Source organism: Aotus nancymaae, unplaced genomic scaffold (assembly GCF_030222135.1).
Source record: "Aotus nancymaae isolate 86718 unplaced genomic scaffold, 86718_ANA_hifiasm-v0.15.2.pri h1tg000002l, whole genome shotgun sequence".
NCBI lineage: Eukaryota > Metazoa > Chordata > Mammalia > Primates > Aotidae > Aotus > Aotus nancymaae.
In genome coordinates this window covers 18,974,880-18,987,658 of record NW_026988413.1, presented here as the reverse complement: position 1 = coordinate 18,987,658, position 12,779 = coordinate 18,974,880, and the positions used below count along the sequence as shown (strand labels likewise).

Genomic DNA, 12,779 nt, shown 5'->3' with positions numbered 1-12,779 from the left:
TTGTGTACAAAAGCTTGTTTTCTCCACTTCTTTTCTATTCTTCAAGTTCCTTAAAAGCTGCACCACTTTTTGAGTGAAAAATGTGCGTAACTTCTGATGTCAGTGTAGAGAGGTGAGGGAGAAAATAAGAATCTTGAAGTTATCAATTATTTGGGCATAAGTATTGAGGTTTATTTTTACTTAATGATGCTATATTTATGCAATAAAAACATTTCCCAATCTTTATTAATTCCTGGGAAAACGAACCACTTTTGTTCCCCTTAAATGCAAATCACTGGCTTTAAAAATTAATTTCACCTTTTTCATTGGGGAAACAGTTTAAAAATTTCCAACTTGCACGAGAACTTCCCCCCTTATTCTTAATGCTCAGTCATTCATTCTAAAGATGGGTAAAACTAGGTTGCAAAATCCATGCTGCCTCTAGACTTCTTCTTGCACACAGTATTTTTAAAAATTCTTCCCTTGTTTGCTCTTCAGTACCTCCACTCCTTCCTCCTGTGACCCTCCCACCATATTTACTCCTCCTACAAGACCCGGTCTCCAGTATTAAAACCAGTTTTCCAAGCAGTTATTTAATTAACGGCATGGAGTAGACAAGTGGGGTCCCACCCCGTAGGAGGAGCTAACACCACGGACCGAATCAGGGGTCTGGTCGTTAACAAATGAACCCTTCATCTTTTCAGAGGAGGAAACACACACAAAGGCCCAATCAGAGGCCGCGGTTCCAGGAGCCCGGAGAGGGCGGGGCTAGGCAAGCACCTCCCACTTCCCAACCTCCCGCCTGCTCCGACAGGCCCCACCCTCTCGCCAGGCGCGGCCGCTATTGGGCGGCGCGCTCCTCGCCGAAGTCTCAGTTGCTGGGAGAGGGAGGGCGGGGGCGGGGCCTGAGGTGGGCCGGGGGTGAAGAGAAAGGCGGGGAGGCGAGGGCGGGCTGGGCGGATTCGACGAGCGCCGCGGCGGTTGGCGAAGCGGACGGGTTGCAGCCTCCCCGGTGCGAGGAACGGTCTCCGCTGACAGATCCCCTTCTTCCGGCCGCGCCACTCGGGAGGCGGATCCCCGGGGCCTGAGGAGGCTTCCCCCGGCCGGCTTGCTCTCCCTCCTTCGCTGGCGCTGCCGCGGGTCCACTGAGCGGCCTCTGAGGAGCAGCCGCAGGAGGAGGAGGAGGAGGTCGTCGGGGGCGGCGGGCGGAGACCGCGCTTTCGCTTCCCCGGCGGCGGCGGGGGCAGGACAATGGAGGTGGCGGTGGAGAAGGCGGCGGCAGCAGCGGCGTCGGCGGCCTCAGCGGCGGCCTCTGGGGGGCCCTCAGCCGCGCCGAGCGGGGAGAACGAGGCCGAGAGTCGGCAGGGCCCGGACTCGGAGCGCGGCGGCGAGGCGGCCCGGCTCAACCTGTTGGACACTTGCGCCGTGTGCCACCAGAACATCCAGAGCCGGGCGCCCAAGCTGCTGCCCTGCCTGCACTCTTTCTGCCAGCGTTGCCTGCCCGCGCCCCAGCGGTACCTCATGCTGCCCGCGCCCATGCTGGGCTCGGCCGAGACCCCGCCGCCCGTTCCTGCCCCGGGCTCGCCGGTCAGCGGCTCGTCGCCGTTCGCCACCCAAGGTGAGAACCGGCCGCGACCGCGGGGGAGCCTGGGGAGGGGGCTGGGAGGGGGGCGGGCGCCCTTGTGCGGCGCGACCCGCTGTCACGTCGCCGCCGCTCGGGGAGCGCGGCGGGGGAGGGGCGAGCAGGAGGGTCTGTGCTGGCGACGGTGACATGGAGGGCCCGCGCTCTGCGGCGTGCCGCGCTCGGCCAACAACTTCCCCGGGCGCTGTGGACTTGGTTGCGCCGCCGCCGCGGCCGCGGCTACTCCGCGTTCTCTGGAGCCGAGCGGCCCGTGCCGCCCGCACTTTTGCAGACCTCTGTCCGAGTCTCCTGCAGCCGGAATCTTGGGTTCTTTGCCGGCTACAGCCAGTTAACTACCACCCTCCAGCTGCCTCCACTAAGCTTTGTCCAGGTCCATATGATCCTGATCATCTCGTCTATATCCACGTTATTTGAGCTGGAGAGGGGGAAGGGAGGGATGAAGATGAAGTGATGGTGACTTTCTTTGATAATTGCAGATAGGATGTCATTTATTTGTCTTGCATGTTTGGGGCTCTACCTTAATGAGTTTCCAGTTTTCTCCTCTCTCTTCTGCTGGGGACAAAGGAACCAAGAGACGGTGTTTTGTTGTCTGTCTCTTTCAAAGGTTTTATTTTGACACGGTAAAGAGAAATAGTACAGTGACTTGGAGTGCAGGGTTTTCTGGTATTTTATAGACAAAGCTGGAAGTTACTGTTCTCTTTGTGGTGTTTTTTGCTGTAAAATGAGACTTTTGACAGGTAGTTCTCATTGCTAACGTTAACAGGTTTGAAACATTTAAAGTAAGTTTAAGTAAGTATAGTTTCGGGTAGAACACTTGCCGGTTTTTAAATTTTATTGCAAATGTTTGAGCACCTCCTTTTAAAAAATACGGTGTAACTGGAAAAACATTTTTAATAGTTTACAGAGGGAATCGTTGATTTAGTTTGAAATAAAATGCTAATTAAGTAATTACACTAGGTCAAGGGGTGTATGAAATGGATACTTTAAATAGATTGTAGTCTGCGACTCGTTTATTTAACTGTATGTTACCAGCAGTATCCACTTGTAGGAGACAATTTTCCATAGGTCTCTGTTTCTTCACTCTTGCCAGGGAGATACTGACTGCCCTTTGTTTGAATTTTTTTCATGGATATTCTCTAAAGAGCAGCCTTGGTACAGAGTCTTCCACCAGAGCAAAAGGCAGGGATACATACTATCCAGTATAATAAAGTTAATGTCTCCCCCTGGAGCAAAAGGATAGGCATGCTTACTGCCCATTTTAAAAGATTAGGGTTCCCTAAGCTTGCGGTTCCTCTCCTGTGGAGAAGGAACTGCCTGGGTAGATACCAACTGGCTCTCTTCACTTTGCCCAATAGGAACCTGGAGTTTTCAGAACTAGCGCAAAAATCTTGATGTTTTGGCTTATGCTGTTCCTGTGAGTTTAAAAAAAAAAACTGCCTTTCGTCTCAGACCCTTGAGTGTCTTCTGTCACCATCCATGAAACTGGTAAGGTTATTTGTTGGCTTGCAAGTTGGACATATTCTCAGATCGTTCACACTAGTTTGCTCTGAAGAGGCCCACGACTAGGAAGTTTGTACAGGTGAAAACTTAAATCTTAATTCTTACTTCATATATATAAATATATATATATATATATATATATATATATATAAAAATATATATATATATATATTTTTTTTTGGAGACAATCTTGCTTTGTCACCCAGGCTGGAGTACAGTGGCGCGCGTGATCTCAACTCACTCCAACCTCGCCATCCGGTTCAAACTATTCTTGTCTCTCAGCTGGGCGCCACCACACCCAGCTAATTTGTGTATTTTTAGTAGAGAGGGAGTTTTGCCATTTTGGCCTGGTTGGTGTTGAACTCCTGACCTCAGGTGATCCGCCTGCCTCGGCCTCCCAAAGTGTTGTGATTACAGGAGTGAGCCACCCTGCCTGGCCTCTTCTATTTATATTTTAAATGGTTAAACAGGCTAGTAGCCAATTAAGATCTGAATTGTGCGTGATTACAGAATTTTGATGTATTGTTTGCATCATGGCCATGACATATGGACTTGAATTAATGAGAACATGGGTCATAAAATTCTCATTCTCAATTCTGAGACAGGTTTGGGATTCCATATATCTCAAAATGTTGTATGTAATTACAATCTGAGTGTTTTTTTTTTTTTTTTCTCTATGCTGTATTGTAAGCAAGAGTTAAAACATTCAAATTGGAAGATGTTTTTGTTTTTACACTAAAAAAAATGTTTTTAACAAATTATACTTAAAAATAAACCTCTAAAAGGATTAGTTATCTTTAGTAAATTAAAAATGCTATCCTGAGTCTTAGTGATGGGTATTTTCTCCCTTTCTCTCTCCTTGCATACTTGTTTTAATACTAGCTGAAGCAAAAGTTTAGACATTTCTTAATGAAGTAATAGCTTCATTTGATCAAATCAGTTCTTCATTTTCCTAATAAATTTGTGAGTACAAGCATCATGAGTCAAGTAATATTTATTACACAAGGGTAAGCACGTAGTTGGAATGGAGAACTGTGAGCCTTGGGGTAAAATGATAGGAAATGATGGGGAGTGCAAGCAGGAGGCAGACTCTGCTTAGCTATAGCAGTTTGTCATGTGGGTGCAGGGCAAGTATTGAAGAATCTTTTATTTAATGCAAAGTCTGAATCTGGATTTTTGAACAAAGTTTTTCTAGTATTAGACATTGTCAAGTAATTAAAAATGTGTGAAATATTTATACACATAAATATGTATGCACACAATTACTTTATGGTCCCATGGTATAGGCCAAACAATAGGTTTATTGCGGCCAAATATGTTATAGTTCATACACTTTGTAGATATCAAAAACTGGAGATTTTCAAACGTTAACACTACTAGAATCACCTAAAAAAATTTAGATTTTGGTTGGGTGCAGTGTCTCACACCTGTAATCCCAGCACTTTGGGAGTCCACAGCAGGCAGATCACAAGGTCAGGAGTTGGAGACCAGCCTGACCAACATGGTGAAACCCCGTTCTACTAAAAATACAAAAATTAGCCATGTGAAGTGATACGCACCTGTAATCCCAGCTACTTGGGAGACTGAGGCAGGAGAATCGCTTGAAACCTGGGAGGTGGAGGTTGCAGTGAGCCAAGATCGTGCCACTGCACTCCAGCCTGGGCGACAGAGTGAGACTCCATCTCAAAAAAAAAAAAGTTAGATTTTTAGGTTCCTCCCTCCTGAAAGCCCGATTCTACCTAATCTGGCATAGTTTCTGAATTCTAGATTATAATATGGTTATACTCCAGAGTTGTTTCTTTAATGCAAGCAGTATTCTAAAAGAGTTTCTGATCTAGTTTCCCTTTCTATAAAATACTTTTTCATGCTCTCTTTGTCATCCTAAATTAATTGCATTTGAAAAAAATCCTTCCTAATACATTTTTATTACAAAAGTAAACATAATGTTTGAACTGTTTTAAAGGAGAAATAAAATGAAGCAAGTAACAGCAGAAAGTTGTAATTTATAAATGCTGAGACGCAATTATCACTAGCCACCAAGTCCCCATTGAGAACATTTGTTTAAAACCTTGGTTTAACTGTCCTTTTTTGTCAGCCCACATGTTGGATGGGATGAGGATAAATGACCACAAGCTAAAGTTGGATGACTCCTTCAGTCTTGACTGTCATTTTCTTGGTATGCAGTTATATCTAAGAAAGAGGCAAAACTTCAGGAAATGGATTTTCTTTTATGTACATTAAGAAAACAGACTGATCTTAGAGAAATGTTAGGACATTGTGTAGTATTTTGTGTTGCTAATGTACTGTTCAGCTCACGAGTAGCAAGAGAGTTTGAGAGCATTTTTTCCCTCCATACCTAAAAGACAATATTGAAGAGCTATTTTTAACATACTGAGAACATAGTTTTGAGAGGTATCAAATTATTTGGCTAGAGAGGGTAAAATATAAATAAGACTAAATCCCCTGGTGGGCATGGTGGCTCACGCCTATAATCCAAGCACTTTGGGGAGGCCAAGGCGGGCGGATCACCTGAGGTCGGGAGTTGAAGACCAGCCTGACCAACATGGTGAAACCCGTCTTTAAAAAAGACTAAATCCCTTTTCCAAGATTTCTTTACCAACTGGCGGTATACAAGATGTGTAACTATTCTGGACTAATTTCTTGGCAAAAAGTATAAATCATCTCATGAGTGCAAGCTTTGTTGGCACAGGATTTTTTTTTTTTTTTTTTTTTTTTTTGAGACGGACTTTCGCTCTTGTTACCCAGGCTGGAGTGCAATGGCTCGATCTTGGCTCACTGCAACCTCCGCCTCCTGGATTCAGGCAATTCTCCTGCCTCAGCCTCCTGAGTAGCTGGGATTACAGGCACGCGCCACCTTGCCCAGCTAATTTTTTGTATTTTTAGTAGAGATGGGGTTTCACCATGTTGACCAGGATGGTCTCGATCTCTTGACCTCATGATCCACCCTCCTCAGCCTCCCAAAGTGTTGGGATTACAGGCGTGAGCCACCGCGCCCGGCCTTGGCACAGGATTAATATTTAAGAATGATCTGGCCAGGTGTGGTGGCTCACACTTGTAATCCCAGCTCTTTGGGAGGCCAAGGCAGATGGATCATGAAGTTAGGAGTTTGAGACCAGCCTGACCAACATGGTGAAACTCAGTCTCTACTAAAAATGCAAAAATTAGCTGGATGCAGTGGCAGGTGCCTGTAATCCCAGGTACTCAGGAGGCCGAGGCAGGAGAATCACTTGAATCTGGGAGGTTGAGGTTGTAGTGAGCTGAGATTGCGCCACTGCGCTCCAACCTGGGCGACAGTGAGACTATGTCTCAAAAAAAAAGAGAATGATCTATATAATCTGTCAGTTCTATACATAGTTTATTCACCTGTTGGCAGAAATCAAAATATTTTTTAGTTTGGGGCCATTGTGAATAAAACTTAGAGGTATTTGTAGAAAAGTCTTGATGTGGATACACTGTTATTTGCCTGAGTAAATACTTGGAGTTTCTTGTTATTGTGATAAATGTATGTTTACACTGGTGTACTGCTTTATACTCCCTCTAGCAGTTCCCTCCAAAGTTGGTTCACACTCTCCCCAATTTAGGTATTGTCAGTCTTTTAAACTTCTTTTGTTGTTTGAGACAGTCTCATTCTGTTGCCCAGGCTGGAGTGCAATGGTGCCATCTTGACTCACTGCAACCTTCACCTCCCAGGTTGAAGCGATTCTCTTCCCTCAGCCTACAACGATTTTTTTGCCTACCCTGAGTTTAGTAAGATTTTCTCCACTTTTTAACCGAGTGTTTTTATAGTTTTAGCTTTAAAATATAAACCCATAATCTGTTTTGTGAGTTATTTTTTTTTTTTTTAAAGATGGGGTTTCACCATGATGGCCAGGCTGGTCTTGAACTCCTGACCTCAGGTGATCCACCTACCTCGGCCTCCCAAAGTGCTAGGATTACAGGTGTGAGCCACCGCGCCCGGCCGTGAGTTATTTTTTTGTGTGAGGTTGAGGTTCATGTTTTTTTTAAACTATATGTTAAAGCACCATTTATTGAAGAGAGTAATTTTTCATTATATTATTTTGGCATTTGTAAGACTTGTATATACAAATGCCAAAATAATACATAATTTTATACAAAAATCAACCATCTGTGTGTGGTCTGTTCTTTATTGATTTGTCCATTTAGCTAATACATAATGTTTTTTCATTACAGTACTCTTCTCAGCAAATTTTGAAATATGCCAATTTGTTCTTTTTTTCAAAATGATTTTGATTCTCTGAAGTCATTTGCATTTCTTTATACATTTTAGAATCAGCTTTTCAGTTTCTACACAAAAGTCTGTCATGGTTTTGATTGGAATTGCATTGAATCTAGGTATCAATTTGGGTAAGGGGAAAATGTTTTTAACTATTGATTCTTCCAATTGGTGAATATGTTTTATCACTTATTTAGATAATTTACATTCTCAGCACTGTTTTATGGTTTTCATTTTAGCAGTCTTGTACAATTTTTGTTTAGATAGTATAAATATTAAATATTTTATAATGTCAAATGATATTGTGTGTGTGTGTGCGTATTATATATATATATATTTTTTTTTTTTTTTTTTTTTGAGACAGAGTCTTGCTCTGTCACCAGCCTGGAGTGCATTGGCGTGATCTCTGCTCACTGCAATCTCTGCCTCCCAAGTTCAAGCGATTCCTCTGCCTCAGCCTTCCAAGTAACTGGGACTACAGGTGCACACCACTACGCCCAGCTAGTTTTTTTTTTTGTATTTTAGTAGACACGGGTTTTCAGCTTGTTGGCCAAGGTGGTCTCAATCTCCTGATCTTGTGATCCGCCCACCTCGGCCTCCCAAAGTGTTGGGAATATAGGCGTGAGCCACCGCACCTGAACGATATTTTTACAATTTTCATTTTAAACTGTTGGTAGTATATTGAAATACGATTATTGGGTGCATCTCATTATCTTGCTATATTCAATCATTAAATATAGTAGGTTGTTTTTGTTTTGACGATTCCTTAGGATTTTCTATGTAGTCTACAGGGAGAGAGTTTTACTTCTTTCTTTCTGTTCTTCATAATTTATGTCTTCTTATTGCACTAGCAAGGACTCCAATACAATATTGACTAGAAATTGAATTTCAGTGTTAAATGAGAGACAATTTCCTTGCTTTATTCCTCATCTTAGGAGGAAAACAGTTGTTCACCATTAATATGTTAGCTGTTTTCTCCCATTATCCAAATAAAGAAGTTCTCTTCTGTTTTTTTTTTTTTTTTTTTTTTTTTGAGACAGAGTTTCACTCTTGTTACCCAGGCTGGAGTGCAATGGCTCGATCTTGGCTCACCGAAACCTCCGCCTCCTGGGTTCAAGCAATTCTCCTGCCTCAGCCTCCCGAGTAGCTGGGACTGCAGGCGTGCGCCACCATGCCCAGCTAATTTTTGTATTTTTAGTAGAGACGGGGTTTCACCATGTTGACCAAGATGGTCTCGATCTCTTGACCTTGTGATCCACCCGCCTCGGCCTCCCAAAGTGCTGGGATTACAGGTGTGAGCCACCGCACCCGGCCTCTCTTCTGTTTTTAATATGCTGAGAATTTTTATTAAGAATGGGTGATGAATTTTGCCAAGTACTTTTCCTGTGTCTGTTGAAATGGTCGTGCAATTTGTCTCCTTGTTTTGTTATGTGTGAATTACATTGGTTTTTAGATGTTAAACCAATCTTGCATTCTTGAGATATACCTCACTTGGTTTTGCTACAGGTATTTTGAAGCTTTGATGAATTGCCTGCCCTTTTTTAAGGTGAAATGTTCTTTGTTTCCTATAATGGTTTGTTATGGTTTACTTTGATATTAATGGCATTTTTTTCATCTGTTTGAATGGTATATTTTTCCCATGCATTAACTTCTAACTTTTTTAAGTATCTCTTGTGTATAGCTTATAGTTGTCTTGGTTTTTTATCCCAGCTTTTAATTTTTCCTTTTTTTTAATCCATTTGTATTTTACATAATTGCTGGTATGTCAGGGTTATAAGACTGACATCTTTTTATTTGTTTTCTCTTTGTTTCTGTTTGGCCTCCAGTATCTTTGCTCTTCTCTCAATCCCTTAGCAGCTGATCTCTGGTAAACTTCTCATGGACTTGTTCTGCACATGCGTAGTAGCCTTCAGCCAAGGACTTGGCAAAACCCTTACATAGACTACTGGCACCCTTCCTCTGTTCAGCTCCCTTCTCCCAGGTGCTTTGCCCTATATATTCCATCTGGTTCACAATCCCTGAATCTCTCTGGCTCCTTTGCTGTGTTCTGCGTTGGCTGTAGCTCCATTAAACCATGATCAAACAATAGTGCTCAGTTAGAGAATCAAGATTGAGGGGGCTCACCTGAGCTTCTCTTTCCTCAGGGATCACAGTATTGCCTTTTCTCTTTCCTCAGGGATTACAGCATTGCCTTTTGTCCGTTGTCTGAAAAGTTGTCTCATATATTTGTCCTGGTTATGTACAGTAATTAATGGCAGGAAAGCTTGTCTTAGTACTAGTTACTCTATCCTGCTGGAAAGTTGATGTCAGAAGAATGCTTTTTGATTTCATTGTACCTTTTTTAATATACCCAAATGTGGGTAATTTGTAAACTTTCGTTCTTAGGTCTCTAGATTTCTCTTTTTAATTTTTCTTCGAGAAGTTAAACTATCACCTAGATGCACAAGTTTCTCAAATTTCTTTCTGTAATGTAATCTTGACCTCTTTCTCAATTTTTTTTTTTTTTTTTTTGAAACTGTGTCTTATGCAGTGGGGATCTTGGCTCAATACAACCTCCACCTACCAGGTTCAAGCAATTCTCTTGCCTCAGCTAATCCCTGAGTAGCTGGAATTACAGGCACGTGCCACCACACCCTGCTAATTTTTTTGTATTTTTAGTAGAAACAGGGTTTTATCCTGCTGGCCACGTTGGTCTCGAGCTGCTGACCTCAGGTGATCACCCGCCTCTGCCTTCCAAAGTGCAGGGATTACAGGTGTGAGCTGCCATGCCCAGTCCCCTTTCTCAATTTTACTCCTGCATTTTGAGCACACGCTTAGACCAGTTGTCTCCAAAATGGCATGACTGAATGCCATTATATTTTATTCTATAATGCCATTATCATTTATTCACTATGTCTGGTGCATGATGTTATGTGCTATGTGATGTTAAGGAATTTTAATATGGGACAATGGTCATGTGGGAAAGGTCTAGATAGTTGTTTCATGGGGAAATGTACCATATTATGCAGTAAAATATTCACTAACATGAAGGAAGACATTAGAATTTCTTTTCAGAAATTGAGCTCAAAAGTACTTGATATGTAGTTTGTCACAGTCACATGAATAAGTATGTTAAGTGGTTACGTTTCACATATGCTGTATGGAGTATCCTGAGAGAAGGAATTAAGGCTGCCTCAAGCCCAAATGGTATTTGTGTGAGTTGGAAAAAAGAGTCCTCTTGACATATATGGTACCAAAGTTTGCGTGCCTTAGGAAGTGGAATGTGGACCCACATTTGCCTGTAAGTCCCCATTTCTCCACAAGTCAGGCAGTCCCTTGTACTATATAACCTATCTAACTGTACACAGCTGCCTTAGAGGAAATGGGATTTCGATACTGCAGATTCTGTTGTTTCTTTTTCCCTCATACAAATTATAACATAAGTTTTATTTTTTTTTTTTTTTTTTTTTTTTTTTTTGAGGCGGAGTTTCGCTCGTTACCCAGGCTGGAGTGCAATGGCGCGATCTCGGCTCACCGCAACCTCCGCCTCCTGGGTTCAGGCAATTCTCTTGCCTCAGCCTCCTGAGTAGCTGGGATTACAGGCACGCGCCACCGTGCCCAGCTAATTTTTTGTATTAGTAGAGACGGGGTTTCACCATGTTGACCAGGATGGTCTTGATCTCTTGACCTCGTGATCCACCCGCCTCGGCCTCCCAAAGTGCTGGGATTACAGGCTTGAGCCACCGCGCCCGGCCATAAGTTTTATTTATTTTGTTTTGAGACGAAGTCTCGCTCTGTCATCAGGCTGGAGTGCAGTGGCGCAATGTCGACTCACTGCAACCTCCATCTCCTGCGTTGAAGCAGTTCTCCTGCCTCAGCCTCCCAAGTGGCTGGGACTATAGGCATGTGCCACCACACCCAGCTAATTTTTGTATTTTTAGTAGAGACGAGGTTTCACCATATTAGCCAGGATGGCCTCAATCTCTTGCCCTCGTGATCTACTGTCCTCGGCCTCCCAAAGTGCTGGGATTACAGGCATGAGCCACCATGCCCAGCCTTTGTAACATAACTTATATGTACTTGTATAAGTAGGTTTATGGGTTTTAATATCTGTTTTTAACTAAATGGCTGTCAAAAAATAGAAGATTATAGGCCGGGCGCAGTGGCTCACGCCTGTAATCCCAGCACTTTGGGAAGCCAAGGTGGACAGATCATGAGGTCAGGAGTTTGAGACCAGCCTGGCTAACAGGGTGAAACCCCGTCTCTACTAAAAATACAAAACTTATCTGGGTGTGGTGGTTTGTGCCTGGAATCCCAGTTACTTGGGAGGCTGAGGCAGGAGAATCGCTTGAACCCGGGAGGCAGAGGTTGCAGTGAGCTGAGACCATGCCACTGCACTCCAGCCTGGGTGACAGAATGAGACCCCCTCTCAAAAAAACAACAAACAACAACAAAAATAGAAGATTATGGTAGGCCATTACCAGGCCTCTGGCATAAAACCCTTAATCTCATTTCCTAGGGAAGTCCCATATGGAGGCTGCTCACAAAAGCCCCTTAATTTCAGCAGTTTGGGAAGTCCCGAAGTTGTAGGATATAGGACACATGTATAATAACCATAAAAAGTGATCCTCAGTTTCAATTAACAACATAGAGACGGTTCCATTTAAGTCTGTAACTTCACCAATGTTGAGTAGATGGATGTATACCTGACCTTTGTCAGCAGTTAGCTGACAAAGAGATGAGCTGGCAAGGAGATCCCTGTCCTATAGAAAGCTGTAGCTGTTATTGTCTCATTTTGCATTTCATTTTGTCAGGTGTGTGGAGTTGATGGAGCTTTAATTTCTCACCAGCTTTAAATTATTTGAATCTTTGAAGTCTTATTTTCAATTATGATAAGGATAGCATTCCTTTGCAAGTACGATAGCATTAAAGTGGCAGTGCTGGCACTTATAGGCTCTTACCAGTTTTGTTGTGAAGTTAACAACTGATTATCTAACCACATCTAACAAGAAGTGGGCCTAAAAGTTCAAAATTAACAAGAATACTCTTTGAAATTGACTGACATCTCCATTGCAAATGATGGACCATTCTTTAACTGTATACTTAAAGCATTAGTTGTAGTGCGAAGCTATCTTGATTAGTGAGACATTTAAAAATATTTACTTCATCTTGATTTTATTCCTCATATGTTTTATGCGTATATGATATGTATAGGATATACTAGTACTATGGGATATGTACAGTACATATTCAAATTTTTTTTTTTTTTTTTTTGAGACGGAGTTTCGCTCTTGTTACCCAGGCTGGAGGGCAATGGCACGATCTCGGCTCACCACAACCTCCGCCTCCTGGGTTCAGGCAATTCTCCTACCTCAGCCTCCTGAGTAGCTGGGATTACAGGCATGTGCCACCATGCCCGGCTAA

The 12,779-nt window shown here is 43.0% G+C and overlaps 1 protein-coding gene across 2 annotated transcripts in view; it reads left to right on the top strand.

Moving 5' to 3' along the window:
* Nucleotides 1–1,230: 1,230 nt before the first annotated feature.
* The window catches only part of TRIM24 (tripartite motif containing 24), a 120,674-nt gene continuing 109,125 nt past the window's right edge, over nt 1,231–12,779 (top strand). For both annotated transcript variants that reach the window (XM_012447556.3, XM_012447555.3), the window contains exon 1: nt 1,231–1,597. In XM_012447556.3, coding sequence (XP_012302979.1) covers nt 1,231–1,597 — 367 coding nt within the window. The remainder of the gene's footprint in view (nt 1,598–12,779) is intronic.